We start from the raw sequence: 16,802 nt of genomic DNA on the forward strand, positions 1-16,802 counted from the left end.
GCTATTAGGAGGCAATCCTTGGAAAGACTCCATCGGCGTCGTAAATATCTTCAGGTACCCGACCATAAGATGATTTGATGGGATTGAGTTTACTTGTCAGTCGGCTTTCGAGATCTGCACAGCTTGAAACTTTAAATACCCTACTTACTGTAGATAAAGCAGGCTACCGAAGTCTTATATCTACTCTGTGTGAAAGGCACCATGTTTGTTTGATGGGGACAAGCCTGCAATGTGGCCTCAGTCAGGCCAAAGTTCCTCTTCTCTTTGTTTGACCATTTGAGGCTTATTTGAGGACCGGTGTAAAATGAACTTAAGCAACAATGAGAAAGTGAATTGATGAAGCCAACTGAATTGCAACAGGATTTACATAAAGAAAAACTCCTTTAGAAATCCTGCCAAGCAATCTCCTTTTGACCTACTGTAACAGGTGGCCAAGACATCTGTGGAGACATCCATGAGTAGCCCTAAGCAGGAAACACAGGGCAGGCAAAGTTTGACTTCCTTGTTTATGCAACGTGCCCTCACTAAATCAATGGAAAATCAATCAAGAGCWGTAATCCAATGAGGGTGGCTTTGACAGCCACTCTACATCTTAAATGGATTCTCTGAATTTCTGTTCCTAGAGGTGATAGGCAGGGCAGGCTGCTTGGATTTGGGCTCCACAATGGGATAAGGCGAACAGTATGAGAAGCAGTGTGGGAAAGTGACAATCTATTCTGCGCGTACGTTTAAAGGACACAAAATGTATATCTACTAATTCTATTGCGTTATCATTGAGAGATTAGAATTTGACATTTGTCAGATGTCTGATGAAATGATGTCTGATGAAATGAATTCTACTGTATGTACGTGTCATAAGATGTAACATGTTAACAAAATAAAGGCATTCATCAAAGTCTGTGGGATTCTTGTCACATTCTTTAAACTTGCCCACTGAATTTAACAATTTTACCCACTACCCTTGAAATGGAATAGCAYATTGATATACAGTAGACTAACTTGAAACACTTTGGGGTAGACAGTCCTCATGACTCCTGTATCGTGCATGGAGATTACCCTATAAAGCTGGATTAGCCCTGGGAAAAGATCAGCCAATTGCGTTGCTGTCAAGACCAATGCACTTTGACGCAATTTGAGTAAGCACCTTGAGCGATGTCTGCATGAGGTGTTTCCTGATCCTTATCATCCCGTGTCATCATATACAGCTGTTATAGAGAACTTTTTTTTTTTTTTTTTTACAGTATTTTGCATTAACTATACGACACATATAGTATGTAAGACAGTGTACATTTTTCAATCAAGGACAATTCAGAGCAAAATGTTATTCAATCAAAGCAATCTTATTTCTGTGACAACATAGGCCTACAGTATTGTAATATGAGATCCAAACGCTTTGATTGGGTAGTAGGGCATATTTATTAGCACAGAGAAACACCGATCAAAGTAGAATAGGTACTATGGTTGACTTCCTCTTTAACCTGCATGAACAGTTATCATGCGTTGACTCAGTGTATCTGTGGACTCCTTTAGAACGAAAGGTAATTACTGAAGATTAAAGCCGTTGTGTCTAATCCCCGGGCAAGGGGCACGCAACTGAACTTCCTGACGAAAAGAACACACGAGCCACTCCAGGCATAATTCACAGCTTCCTAATCGTGGCGCTACACCATCGAACATTGGTTCATATGGTTTGGACATCTATAACCCTACAGACAGAACATTGGTTAACTATAACCCTACAGAAAGAACATTAACGATGTGTTAATACATGCACTTTCCAATGCATTGGCTTTTATTTGGTCTCTCTACTACCATGGTTGAATGTTTTGCTTCCTCTAGTTCTCTTCGGATATTGATCTTTCTTGGGAGTTCTTCGTGGTTTTACATGGCACTCTATGCATATTGTAGTCTTTATTTCAGTTATAAAAAAAAGAGATTTTATTTAGCTTCAGATAAACTAAAATATTCAACGAGGACAACTTCGAACACCAAATCAATTACATCAATGTCTGGACAYGTAGACTCTTGCTGGCAGAAATCCAAGGCCAGGGTGGTCAAAGAAACATGTCCTCAAAGTACTCGTCAAACTTCTCCTCACTGGAAGACAGAAAATAGTCACGTCAGACTTTAAATGGCTGGTATTAGTGGCCAAAGGCCTAACAGGACATTGTAAAGGTGAGCTAATGTGAGAGTACTAAGCTCACCTGGACTTCTCCTCCATGGTGGGGGCTGGGCCTTTCCAGTGGTCTGCCTCCGACAGGCTATCTGGCTCCTCACTGTGTTCTCCCTCTGCTACAGGGCAGGAAGGAGACCATACAAATCAGAACATTTTTATTCATCAAGAGATTTTCATGTACTACATTCAATCATAATGCTTTCATAAACAAACACGTGTAACAAGCTTCAACTGAGGGATTGCTGCAGCACATGAAAAAATAGGTACAGCGCTTAAGGTTTGAAGAGGGTCTGAAGAGTCAAGTCCCGACTTAAACTTATAAGAGTAGATGGCCCTTGGTCTGCACCGTGGCTTTAGAGTTTGGCCTTCGTGTGCAACGACTGCTTTTATTTATGTTAAACCAACAACCAAGGGTAAGCAGGCCCATACTTCAAGTGCAGCTGACAGTGTGAACGGACCGAAGCCGCAATAATAGCATGACCGTTGTCGGACTTTGCAGGGAAGACTCCCCTGAGGCTTAAGGGCCAAGCTTGCACACATGTTTTAAAAGGTATTTAAAGGCACCTGTAATGGATGTGGACACTAGGGCCAGTCTGTTCTGCTTGCTCTGAAGGTGTAAGATAATAAACTGYTTGACTTGGTAGGGAGGTGGAGAGTGAGAAGGAACGGTACCTTTGTCTGACTCTTGGGAGTCGTCCTCAGAGTTACTGGGGGAGGAGTGGTCTGCAAGGGGAGAGAGGAACACAGGAAGGGATCAGTCAGTTTAACTTGGACAGCCAACTATGCGCAGTTGACATTGAGTAACAAAAAAAAAAAGCAACATGACCGTTGAAGGGTCATTAATAAGCTAAAAGTGTTCAGCCAGCTATTATGTAATATCTCAGCTATTATGTAATATCTCAGCTATTATGTAATGAACAATTCCACAGTAAGAGTAACAGTCTGATTTTTCACTTTAAAATATCAAACAAAAACCAATGATTGCAAAGTTAAACAAACCATACAACTCTGTGTATAAGGGCTACTTTTCACAATTTCCACAGAAAACTTCACAAAAACAAAATGCACTTCAAGAATAGCGCAGATGAAAACTTTGGTAACAGAATGATGGTACAAACAGCACAAACCATCATTCTGTTTTTGCATCTGCACAATTCTTCAAGTAAATGTGTTTTTGTAAGGTTTTCAGTGGACATTTWAAAAAAGTAGCCCTTGTGCATAAAGTTGTATGGTTTGTTTAACTTTGCAATCATTGGTTTTTGTTTGACACGCATTTTAAAAGTGAAAAATCTGAGTCTCAGTGTCACTGTTCACGTGAAATTGCCCTAATATCTCAACACTGTAGTAGGCCTATTTTTAATTTATTTTGAACCTTTATTTAACTATGCAAGTCAGTTAAGAACAAATTCTTATTTACAATGACGGCCTACACCCATCCAAACCCAGACTACGCTGGGCCAATTGTGCGCCAGCCTATGGGACTCCCAATCACGTCCRGTTGTGATACAGCCTGGAATCGAACCAGGGTCTGTAGTGATGCCTCTATCACAGATGCCTTGCCTTAGACCGCTGCGCCACTCAGGAGCCCAGAGTGTACAAAACAATAACACCTGCTCTTTCCATGACATAAACTGACCAGGTGAATCCAGGTGAAAGCTATAATCCCATATTGATGTAACTTGTTAAATCCACTAAAATCAGTGTAGATGAAGGGGAGGAGACAGGTTAAAGGATTTTTAAGCCTCAAGAAGATTCAGACATGGATTGTGTATAAGTGTCATTCTGAGGGTGAACGGGCAAGACAAAATATATAAGTGCCTTTGAACGGGTTATGGTAGTAGGTGCCAGGCATACCGGTTTGTGCCAAGAACTGCAATGTTGCTGGGTTTTTCACGCTCAACAGTTTCCCATGTGTATCAAGAATAGTCCATCACCCAAATGAAATCCAGCCAACTTGACAACTGTGGGAAGCGATGGAGTCAACATKGGCCAGCATTCCTGTGGAACGCTTTCAACACTTTGTAGAGTCGATGCCCTGACAAATTGAGGCTGTTATGTGGGGAAACTCAATATTAGGAAGGTGTTCCTAATGTTTGGTATACTCACTGCAAGTTATTCATGGGTGTGAGTCGGCAAATCCTAATTACTTTCACGCCATCAAGACATTAGTACAAACACCTTCTGCACTTTTAATGTCATCACCATGGCCTGTTATTTCTGTTTACCTATAGCCATAGCTGTACAAAGATATGAAACGGTGGAGTCTTGCCTTTTTGYCTCTTTTTATGTTTGTTTTTGTGTTTCTTGGAGCCTTTCTTGGCTCTCTTTGACTGTGGCTCAACTTCATTTTCCTCAGACGACTTTGGTCTTTTTCTCTTGGCGATCACCTCCTTTCTCCTGAAAAAAAAAGGTCATTTGTTTCAATTTTGCCAATCGTCAAACATTAACTGTGACATCTTGACAGCACAAAAAAGGGGCCAGAGACCCCACGTGTTCAATAGATGATGATAAACTGACAAGGAATAATTAGAGATTGAACTTACTTGTGATGATAGTTGAGTTTGAAGGAGCACTCTGGGCAGAGTCCTAGAAAACACCATCTCTGTCAGTACGGCAAACAATTGGAATCGAGGATATGACCTAGGAAATGATTATTGTGACAGACTGCTTGATATCGCTACATTTACTTTTGCTTTTAAGTAAACTAAGTTTATTTCGCATGTCGGAGTTTCCTCAGGGATCACAATGAGAGAAGGGAGTTATTCTCCTGGCTTTACGAATGCGATTTGCTTCAACATGATACTGGAGCGAGGATTTAAAGTCCCAGCCCTAGCTTAGACGGCCAGTAAACAACAGAGCTCTTACGGAGTTTGACCAGTGCGTTTCTCTTCTCTCCCTGCTCCACATAGGCAAAGTTCACCTCCCAGCTCTTCAGGCCATCCTCCTTCTCACAGCGCTTGTTCCCACACAGAAACTGGCCTACAGTGTCAATACAACAGAAACAGGATTCAACTGCATTTCCATACCACACAGAGCAGAGCAATAGAGAGTGACTGAGTAATAATCCGTGTAGTGTAAAAACAATGTACTCTCATGACGATCTTGCAGGTTTTTTGCAAACCCTCGGAAACCTGCATCTGGGCAGGTTTCATTAAAGAGAACAGACTGAGGGGAAATATTTTCAAGTATATGAAGTCACCCAGTATTATACCTATTTTAAGGCAAATTCTGCACGTAGGATAGTCTGAATACAATGCGCGAAATGCCAATGTAAAGCTCAACAAGRGTGTGTTCCCCTGTGCACTTCATTATCACATATGTCACTACTAATCAAGTCAAATTAGCTCTCAATTGGAGGAAAGGTGCATAAACATGGCTGTATCTCTACGGTTCACACCTTGTTGTGTTACAGCCAGAACTTTAAATGGATTATATTGTTTTTTGTCACTGGCCTACACACAACACCCCATAAYGTCAAAGTGAAATTATGTTTWATTTTTTTTACCCCTTTCTCTCCCCAATTTCGTGGTATCCAATTGGTAGTTACAGTCTTGTCTCATCGCTGCAACTCCCGTACGGACTCGGGAGAGGCGAAGGTCGAGAGCCGTGCGTCCTCCAAAACACAACCCAACCAAGCCGCGTTGCTTCTTGACACAATGCCCACTTCACCCGGAATCCAGCCGCACCAATGTRTCGGAGGAAACACCGTACACCTGGCGAMCGTGTCAGCGTGSACTGCGGCCCGCCACAGGAGTCGCTAGTGCGCGATGGGACAAGGACATCCCTGCCGGCCAAACCCTCCCCTAACCCGGACGACGCTGGGCCAATTGTGCGCYGCCCCATGGGTCTCCCCGTCGCGGCCGGCTGCGACAGAGCCTGGACTCGAACCCAGAATCTCTAGTGGCACAGCTGCGCCACTCAGGAAGCAAAGTCGAATTCTGTTTGTTGACATTTTTACAAATTAATAAAAAATGAAAAGCTGAACTATATTGAGTCAGTAAGTATTCAACCCCTTTGTTATTGCAAGCCTAAATAAGTTCAGGAGTCACAATTTGCTTAACAAGGTCACATAATAAATTGCACGGACTCTGTGTGCAATAATAGAGTTTAAAATTACTTTTGAATGACTACCTCATCTCTATACCCCAACATACAATTATCTGTAAAGTTCCTCAGTCGGAGCAGGGMATTTCAAACACAGATTCAACCACAAAGATCAGGTTGGTTTTCCAATGCCTCACAAAGAAAGGCACCTATTGGTCGATGGGTAAAAAAAAAACAGACATTGAATATCCCTTTGAGCATAGTGAAGTTATTAATACACCCATTCACTACAAAGATACAGGCTTCCTTCCTAACTCAGTTGCCAGAGAGGAAGGAAATCGCTCAGGGATTTCACCATGAGGCCAATGGTGACTTTAAAACAGTTACAGAGTTTAATGTATGTGATAGGACATTGTAGTTACTCCACAATACTAACATAAATTGACAGAGTGAAAAGAAGGAAGCCTGTACAGAATAAAAATATTCCAAAACATGCATCCTGTTTGCTGCAAACCACTAAAGTAAAACTGCAAAAAATATGGCAAAGCAATTCACTTTTTGTCCTGAATACAAAGTGTTGTTTGGGGAAAATCCAATACAACACATACTGAGTACCACTCTCCATATTTTCAAGCATAGTGGTGGCTGGATCATGTTATAGGTATGCTTCTAATCGTTAAGTTTTTCAGGATAACAAATAAACGGAGCTAAGCACATGCAAAATCCTAGAGGAAAACCTGGTTCAGTCTGCTTTTCATCAGACACTGGAAGATTAATTCACCTTTCAKCAGGACAATAACCTAAAGCACAAGGCCAAATCTACACTGGAGTTGCTTACCATGAAGACAGTGAATGTTCCTGAGTGGCCTAGTTACAATTATGACTTAAAACGGCTTGAAAATCTATGGCAAGACCTGAAAATAGTTGTATAGCAATGTTCAACCACCAACTTGACAGAGCTTTAAGAATTTTTTTAAKAATAATTGTACAATCCAGATGTGGAAAGACTCAAAACTGTAATCGCTACCAAAGGTGCTTCTACAAAGTATTGACTCAGGGATGTGAATATTTCTGTAAATTAGATATTTCTGTATTTCATTTTCAATCCATTTYTTTTWAAATTCGAAAAACATGTTTTCGCTTTKTCATTATGGGGTAGTGTGTGTAGACTGGTGAGAAAAAATATATGTAATCCATTTTGAATTCAGGCTGTAACACAACAAAATGTGTAATAAGTCAAGGGTATTTACTACTTCTGAAGGCCCTGTATATAGGATGTGACTAGTCAGAAGACACCTCCGTTCTGATCAACAGTCAAGAGCTGTGGTTGACCTACCGAGGTTCCTACTGCTGCGGTCTAATCTTATTTTGCACCACCAGGGCTCCTGTTAGTCCTCTTCTCCTGCAGCAGGAGACATGAAGCAGGAAGYGGCCAGTGGCCTTAACCCTGATTGGCTATCAACAACCTGGGTTTATCTTTAGCAGGCTTAATGATGGATCCTCCAGATTGCCCAGGAGGAAAAGTGTCATGAGCGGTCGGGACTGTTCGCCCCTTCTTTCTTGTCGTCCTGCTGTTTAGGAGTCCTTAGACCTCACCTGACCCCAGGCTGCTGGAGCTGGCAACATGCCACGAGCTGCCTTCTTGACATGCAGGCTAATTAACGCCTTATCTGCCAGAATAAAGACCATTCTCTCCGATGCTGACAGCTGTGATTATACTTACCAATGGAAAAGCATAAGCGACAAGAGTTAGAGGTCACTTCTAGAGAGACAGTGTCAACATGACTTTAGGCCGCTGGAGATGGCTACATGCCATGAGCTGCACGTGCAGGCTAATTATTAACACCTTATCTGCCAGATAAGGCTCCATTCTCCCGGATGTTGGCGAGTCGTTCTAACAATAGTAGAAATTGAAATTGTGAACTAATATTGACTTTTAAAAGCCTGTTATATTTAATGAAGTGACCTTTAATATAAACCACATGGAACATTCAATACATCATATTTTTTAAATTAACAAAAAAAAAATGATGCAAAAAACTATCTGCATTCTGGCATGTTCCACGTCAAGTTTTTTCTGACTTCGTGGAAGATTTGAACCCACTTAACCCCAAAATGTCTCCCAAGTTTTCACCATCATTGTAAAACCCTAGTTTTAATTTAATTTGTGAAGATGAATGTTTATTTCATACGATAACGGATTCATTTATGTTTGTCCTTCATTTTAAGGTCGACCCTGTCAYGTAAACTGAACTCTCGTTTTAATAGCAAAAACATTRAACGTCTAATAGTCAAATCATRGTGTAAAAGAAGGTGAGCTGATTCAAAAAGAAAAAAATTGTAATTTTCTTGGTGTTTTGTGGTAGAAAACTGAGAGTCGAGCATAACCCATCAACCCTGTTACCCATAAATAGATGGGCAAGAAACGTTTTTTTCCCCCCAACAAGTACATTTTTGTTACGCTTACTTTCAATTGCCCCTCCCTGTTGTACACAACATGCTTCCATTCCCCCTGTCACAGGGGAGTTATGTCTGRTTTAAGATCAAATCATCAACCCTGTTACGGTCGACTGAATCTTTAATTGGCCCTTTTCCTGTTACTTWAATTTTTCTTATTTTGACCTTTTGAGATAGGAAAACATGTTTTTTTTATGAAGTGGAACATGTGCTCTTTATGTCAGAATATTCTAATTAGGTGAAATAAACAGTTTTTTAAAAAGAATTACACTACCAAAAAGGCACTCTTTCCGTGGAACGACTCTGGTAGCKGTGATTATAAAGCATGTTAAGCAATGAAAAGGGAGTTACTCTCTAGGGAGAGGCCCCGGTCTTAGAGATACAGCGTATGACCTCACTGGAATGGATCCATGGCTTGGGTCTCTGTGTCCTTTTAGTTTGGACACACTGTAGCTGGCTTCTATGCCGTGTGACTTTCCAAAACATGCTGTAAAGTTTCACCAACAACTGTTCCCAAAACTAGCCCTTGATCACGACTCTCAGTTCCATTACATTACCCCTAAGAATCATTGGACGAAGGCGTCTTCTGTACGGGGGAGTTTTGTTAAGAGCCTCGACGCTTGGCCTGAACATTAACACGCAGCATCACTTGCGGTACGGTTTTGGAAGCATAAGGACCTTCTCTTTCATATCAGCAAGAAATCATTTACAAAAAAAACAAAAAAGGTTCAATTGAAACACACCTTTACAGAGTTAGGGTTGCCACACGACATCTCCATGTTACAGCGCTTGTTTACGGAAGACAGACAGACGACAGAGGCGACCACCTGTGCTAACTAGCCATCTAGCATGTGCCAAACACCTGTGTATAAGCGTAACTCTGTGTAGAGGAAGTGTAGTTTCACCGGATGGAGGCACTCACAGCTGTATGGATCTGTGCAAAACTGCTACAGTAAGTGTAGCTTTTTTATTTGAAGGATTCTTTCTCGCAGACAAAAGACAAGGGCCATATGTTTTGAAAGCTGCATCGCAAGCAATGATTAATGCCGTTTCTAAACGCTCAAACACAGCTTCTGGATTGTAGTTCACATGAGCGATTAACATAAAGAGTTCATCGCTCGCCTTTGACCAGCGGTGTGCACTCACAGCATCAGATGTGGATGGTTACAGCCTCCCGAGTAGCGCAGTGGTCTAAACATTCTCGCCATAATAGAGATAAATGATGATTATGTCATAAATAATTCACAAATATTGTTTATAAAAACCAACGCTGATGCTACTTGAGTCAACAGTGATTAAGTGGCCCAACACTCAGAATTGGGGGTCCTGCTCCCCCACTCGACGTCGCCAGTTTACTAACCACCGGTCCTGGCAACCCATCACGATGCACACCTGGACTTCATCACTACCCTGATTACTTCCCCTTTATCTAGCACTCCCTAGCATCTCTCTTCAGGCAGTATTGGTTGAGTTTTTATGTCCGGATGCTTCTCTTGTTCTGTACTCTCCATGTTCGCTATTATTAAACTCACCATTTACACCGGTTTCCTGACTCCCTGCGTCTACGTTACGATATTGAAAGACATCTGCTGTTTCAAAGTGAGCAAAATAAACTAATTAGAATATTATATAAACGTACATGTTTTTATGTCTGGGACCTTTGAACAGAAAGTATCCAACTCATGGAATTACAAACTGATTGCAGACAGACATGTCGAAAGATGAACTACTGACCTTGCTTGATCAATACATCTTCACATGTGTACTAATCTCGGTTAATGCAGAACTAAAATCTTGCGTAATTGGGTCTATACTTGTTACAAATGGAGAGTTCTGGTTTGCGAAGTCTCCGCCCTTGCAAAAGGAACCTCTCAGCCAAACCCAATCCTGACACATCCAARCAACCCAGTGACCAAAACCCAAACACCGGAACTACTCGTTATCCCACGCATCCCATTCAGTCTCGACAGATTCTACGGTTTACACTCCAGTCTCATCATGACGTAGGCCCTACGTACTTCAGACTGGGGGATTCTCCAAACACCAGCTTGGTTGGCAACAGTGTTGATTTAGGACACACTTTGTTGAATCGTGTCAACTAGGTTTCAAGGAGCACACATTGTCACATGCTAAAGTAGTTGGACACACCATTGCCATATGGGGATGGACAGACWTGGTCTTAGCTAAGACAGATGGCATATAAACAGTATGCTAAGGCTCAGACGGTAAGAGGGTTAGGGGCCCTAGCGCTCCAGCGGCAGACACGAGAACAAATCAAATGTTATGTCACATGTGCCTAATACAATGTGAAATGCTTACTTACAAGCTCTTAACCAACAATGCAGTTCAAAAWATGTAGTTAAGAAAATCATTTAAAAAGTACACAAAATAACAATAACGAGGCTATCTACATGGGGTACCAGTACTGAATCAATGTGCGGGGGTACAGGTTAGTTGAGGTAATTTGTACATGTAGGTACGGGTAAAGTGACTATGCATAGATAATAAACAGCGAGAAACAGCGGTGTAAAAACAAAGGGGGGGTAAATAATGTAAATAATCCAGGTGGCCATTTGATTAATTGTTCAACAGTCTTATAGCTTGGGGGTAGAAGCTGTTAAGGAGCCTTTTGGACCTAGACTTGGTGCTCCGGTACCGCTTGCCGTGCGGTAGCAGAGAGAACAGTCTAGGTCTTGGGTGACTGGAGTCTTTGACCATTTTTGGGGCCTTCCTCTGACACCGCCACCAGTGAGGAGAAGACACAAACTTAAGGCTGAGGAGAGACGGTCCTTCTAACAAAAGCATCGGGTCCTTTTCTTATCAAATTAATGCCGTGCTGTATAGAGGGTGAAAAAAGGTTTATGACCCCTTTGGCAAAACAACAGCTGTAAAAGGCTTGCTATAAAACCTTGTGTATAGTAAGAAAGTGCTGTTGCTGAATCTTTCCTGGTGTGGCCAAATGGGTAACTAACGTTCATTACACATGTTTAGATCAATACTTGACCTAACCCAAAGCAACATGACCTGTGACACAGAGATAGCATGAAAMTAAAGTATGACTAGCATTGGCCAGAGAGAGAACATGCCTGGCCTCTTACACATGTAGATGATCGGATTCGAGGTCATGGATTGGTCATTGCATCCCATTGAAGAGGGAATGATAGTACAGAGCATCGGCTGTGAACTTTGATGTTCTGAGTCAGCCTTTTAATCCCGTGGCACTGCCTACAGAATAGCAGTAAACGAAAATACAAGGGCGGGATTAGCTAGAGTGACTTAATCTGGTACAGCATATTGGCTTATTCAGCTTTCTCGGAGTGGCAAGAATAGATCATTCTGTTCAATGCATTACTTAAAGTGTCTCAGTGCACTCACCTTGTAGCATTTCCCAATAACCTGTTCTATTTATGCTTTCTATCACCCACAAAGCTTTTTAAAATAATTCACAAGTGGATAATTGAATGGCTACTATATTTGTGTAGTTACTTCCTAAGTACCAGGGAAGAAGGAGATTTAATTGGAAGCATCAATGGCAGACATCACACATCTATTTGTTTTGGGGAAATACATTTATCTGGTGATTATTTTCCACATAATGGGATGCAATGACCAATCCATGCTCTGGCTGAGAGTTTCCATTTAGGGGAGTGGAGACTTTGCTAGTTTAGTTAGTATCTAGTATCTTTTCTCATACATCTCCCCCAGAACCTAATCGAGCGTCTGACACAATTACGGTAGATTWTATTTCTGGGTTTCCGAGATTAATGTTAACCAAAAGTGGTTAACTCTGATCCTGGAGCGCCGCAGGTACCATCGAGTTTTGTTCCAACCAGATACCACACCTACTTCTAGAAATCAGCTCACCAACTAAGCTTACTGACTATTCTTAGTGGTTGGATACATTTCACCCTCCTCTCCCCAGTCGAAATCCAAAGAGGTAAACTAAACCTTATGTGTCTGCCATGTGGTATGACAAGAACAGGGTTGTCAACCCCTGAAAGCTGAGTCAAAGTAAGCACGCCTTGACCTTTATCGCCATCTAGTGGTAGAGTTCCGAATTACTTCTGACTAGAGCTATTGGTTGATAGGTACAAACGTATGTCCCCGACTCCAGGTATTGGCATTTTAATGGTGAACTGTATAAGCAATTMACTGAATAAACAACAAACGAATAAACAGAAAACAGAACTTTCATCAATGTATACATTCATAATGTATAAATGTCTCTGAATTTAAAATGTAATAAAGATTACCTTTGCCAGAGACGACTTCCTTTTCTACGCGCCATCGGAACCCAAACTGGAGGAAAAGTACAGTCATCCTCATTAATCATATAATACCAATAGAATACTATGTATTCACACTTACATAAACACTACCGTTCAAAAGTTTGGGGTCMCTCAGAAATGTCCTTGTTTTGAAAGAAAAGCACGTTTTTTGTCCATTAAAATAASATAAAATTGACCAGAAATACAGTGTAGACATTGTTAATGTTGTAAATGACTATTGYCGATGGAAACCGCTGRTTTTTAATGGCCAGCATCCCGGAGYCGCCTCTTCATTGTTGACGTTGAGACTGATGTTTTGCGGGTACTATTTMATGAAGCTGCCAGTTGAGGACTTGTGAGGCGAGGCGTCTGTTTCTCAAACTAGACMCTCTAATGTACTAATGTCCTCTTGATCAGTTGTGTACCGGGGTCTCCCACTCTTCTTTCTATTCTGGTTAGAGACAGTTTGCGCTGTTCTGTGAAKKGAGTAGTACACAGCGTTGTACGAGATCTTCARTTTCTTGGCAATTTCTCACATTGAATAGCCTTCATTTCTCAGARCAAGAATAGACTCACGAGTTCCAGAAGAAARTGTTTGTTTCTAGCCATTTTGAGCCTGTAATCAAACCCACAATTGCTGATGCTCCAGATACKCAACTAGTCTAAAGAAGGCCAGGTTTAMTGCTTCTTTAATCAGTACAACARTTTTCAGCTGTGCTAACATAATTGCAAAATGGTTTTCTAACGATCAATTAGCCTTTTAAAATTAAAAACTTGGATTAGCTAACACAATGTGCCATTGGAACACAGGAGTGATGGTTGCTGATAATGGGCCTCTGTACGACTATGTAGATATTCCATTTAAAATCAGCCATTTCCAGCTACAATAGTAATTTACAACATTAACAATGTCTACACTGTATTTCTGATCAATTTGATGTTATTTYAATGGACWWTTTTTTGKGCTTTTCTTTCAAAAACAAGGACATTTCTAAGTGACCCCAAACTTTTGAACGGTACTGTATATATATAAAAATACCACATACCTTGTTTTCTTTATATCTGCTTAGGTCAGCGATACAGTACTCTTTGAAGAGCTTGTCATAGTACTTCTTTGCTAGTTCTTTCTCCCTGATAATAAAAGAGCAGCTATTGGTGACCAATATTTCCAACAGTGGCAAAGAAAAGTATTTTGTTTAACAGTACTTACCATGTCATTTCTTCTTCATCCTCATCCCGCCACAGGAAGCGATGGTTTTCACGCACCACATCCAGGTCCGATTTATCATTGGCCCTTWGGTTTACAATGACAAATGACGTGTCAGCATTTTTTCATATCACACAGAGATGTATCATTATGAAGATCTCTACTCCACATATTAGGCAACATTAAAAACAAAAGCAAAACTTACGTGGAGCGTCTGAGATCCTCCACTTTCCCACCATAATACAATATGTAGTCACTGACAAACTTTTTATGTCTCTCAAACTGAAGGTAAATGGTTAGGGAATCAATGATAATAAAATCATTCATAAAAATAAGGAACTGAATTAATATTGCATCCTGGGGGGGAAAAACAACAGATATTGAACATTGTTGCTGGGTGAAGTACATTCAGGGGGAACTTTGCTGCTATTCTGGCAGGTACACACTCCCAAACATGAATCTTCAATCACAATGCACTCTAACTTGCGACGGGGGACCTTTTATCGTTTTCTTACTTGTGAAAGCTCTTCATCGTCAATTTTAGAAGGATACAGCATTCATTGATATCARGTGATGACGTCGGTTTCTGGCTTCCTCCCTGTGTGGGAACACAAAACACTTGCAGTCACTAACAGAAAACATAATTGACGCCAGGCAACGATGCTTCATTATGAAAGAGACCGATACTGTACCTGTCATATTCATGAGTGGCAACATCCCTATGTGCCACCTTTGTGTGTCTTGCTTTCTGAAAAGGCTTCCGCAGTAGATCCTCCTCACGTTTCCTGCAAGTCAACATGAATGAAAAAAAAAAACGAAAAAAATGGCATGTAGTATCTTGAAGTAGGCTAATTGTTTGGATTTGAGTTTAGATTGCTATATGATCATCTGGCCCTTACCTTTTCACTCCACGTTGAGACGTCTCCCCCTGGCCCTCGTCATCACTGAAGTCGGAGTCATACCCTCCGCCTCCATGGACCTGCAAGAAAGGTAATYTTTCTGTCATCATGCTATATAGCTTGTGAGAGCTTGTTAGGCCCTCGCGATAGTAGGCCTATAATCTATTGTTTAGCCATCAAGCACAGGCAGGCTAATTCTACAGAGATAGGAACGGTAGCTTTGGAAGCATGTGTAACTCAACATGGGAGGCAGGTAGCCTAGTGGTTAGAGCATTGGACTAGTAACCGAAAGGTTGCAGGATCGAACCCCCGAGCTGATAAGGTAAAACATCTGTTGTTCTGCCCCTGAACAAGGCACTGTTCCTATGTCATCATTGAAAATAAGAATTTCTTCTTCACTGACTKGCCTAGTTAAATAAAAATTATAAAATCAGCTTTATCAAATGGCCATCTCGGCAGACTGGATGAAACACCACACCGGGGCTGCATTGCAGTGATATCTGCAACGTGAAGGTCAGGATGTGAGACTGAATTGGTTAGGATGCTGTTTTGTCAACATCTGCAACGTGAAGGTCAGGATGTGGGACTGAATTGGTTAGGTAACTACATTTGACATATAGCAAGGAATTGATCATTTGGAGAGAAATTGGCACTCACTTTACTTTGACTCTGGCTAGAGAGTTAACGTTCGCCCAAATGTAAGTCAGGGAACTTGCTTGCTAGCTTTAGCTACTTGCTGCTGTTGACCATGGCCATTGCTGTCGACAATATGCATTTTTTTTAGGGCAAGGTACAGTATATAAGTAGCTAGCGTTSTCTCCTAAGTTGCACACAATGTGTAACATGTGCAGCTAGCCATAAAGCATTGAAGCTAGCGTGTTGACTAGGTCCAGATACAGCTAGATATGTGATATGGATGAAACAAATGGATCAAGTATAAATACACTATAAAGTAGTCCATTTTGTCTGACCTAAGATAAAGTCGAGATACAACTACCTTTACGAGACTGTCCATATTTCTTGCCATGCTCACGATTAGCCTACGGTTTGTTTACATTGGAAAGTMTTCTTCTTCTTTGCGTTGGCAGATCGCATTCCACTTTTAAGGWKCATACACCGCCACCTACTGTACTGGAGGCCAGTCACAGCCTACCTACATTAAATTATCTTCATTAGTCCTGTTCCTCTAAGAAAGTGAAATAGAGCCCTAGACACCACTTCCCTCCCCCCACTACACCACCAAAACTCCAACCCTGTCCAACTTCTCTAACCCTTTTACACAATATCTCCCTATCTATGTCATACAGTTCACAAAATATCAACACATGCTCACCGTATCCTCCACTAAACACTCATCACACAGCCCGGTTTCATGTCTCCCTATCATCCACAACGTGGCATTCAAACCTGTGTGCCCAAACCGTAGTCTACTCCACACAACTTCATCTCTCCTACACCCCATGCTCCCCACCTCTTCCTTAACTGACCAGTGCACGTAATAGAATTGCCTCCCCTTACTACTAGCATCCCACTCCCTTTGCCAAAGATCAAGCCCTTTTGCCCCGACCAAGGACTTGACATCCCTGCGGCCCAAACGGGACCTGCCCCCTCTCTCCTCACCACACTCTTAGCCACAACATCAAGCCTTCTCATTACCCTCCACAACCAAATGGGCGGGAACCCAGAAAAAGCTTACCACCACTCCCATCCTCTCCAATCCCATTAACAGCACTATCATCTCCACRAACAAG

At 41.5% G+C, this 16,802-nt stretch overlaps 1 protein-coding gene across 2 annotated transcripts; it reads right to left on the reverse strand.

Annotated features, from left to right (window-relative positions):
• Positions 1-1,790: 1,790 nt before the first annotated feature.
• fra10ac1 (FRA10A associated CGG repeat 1) lies at positions 1,791-16,155 on the reverse strand. Of its 2 annotated transcripts, XM_023993078.2 has the most exons (14): positions 16,049-16,155; positions 15,052-15,131; positions 14,845-14,937; positions 14,705-14,750; positions 14,358-14,434; positions 14,156-14,239; positions 13,992-14,076; positions 12,931-12,976; positions 5,042-5,155; positions 4,720-4,762; positions 4,446-4,573; positions 2,849-2,899; positions 2,205-2,292; positions 1,791-2,097 (listed from the first exon to the last, which is right to left on the reverse strand). In XM_023993078.2, exons 1-14 carry the CDS (start codon positions 16,076-16,078, stop codon positions 2,055-2,057), a joined length of 1,008 nt encoding a protein of 335 aa, XP_023848846.1. In that variant the 5' UTR covers positions 16,079-16,155; the 3' UTR covers positions 1,791-2,054. The 2 variants fall into 2 exon arrangements, with proteins under 2 accessions (XP_023848846.1, XP_023848847.1); XM_023993079.2 differs by lacking the exon at positions 5,042-5,155.
• Positions 16,156-16,802: the final 647 nt, after the last annotated feature.

Source organism: Salvelinus sp. IW2-2015, linkage group LG8 (assembly GCF_002910315.2).
Source record: "Salvelinus sp. IW2-2015 linkage group LG8, ASM291031v2, whole genome shotgun sequence".
Classification (NCBI taxonomy): Eukaryota; Metazoa; Chordata; class Actinopteri; order Salmoniformes; family Salmonidae; genus Salvelinus; species Salvelinus sp. IW2-2015.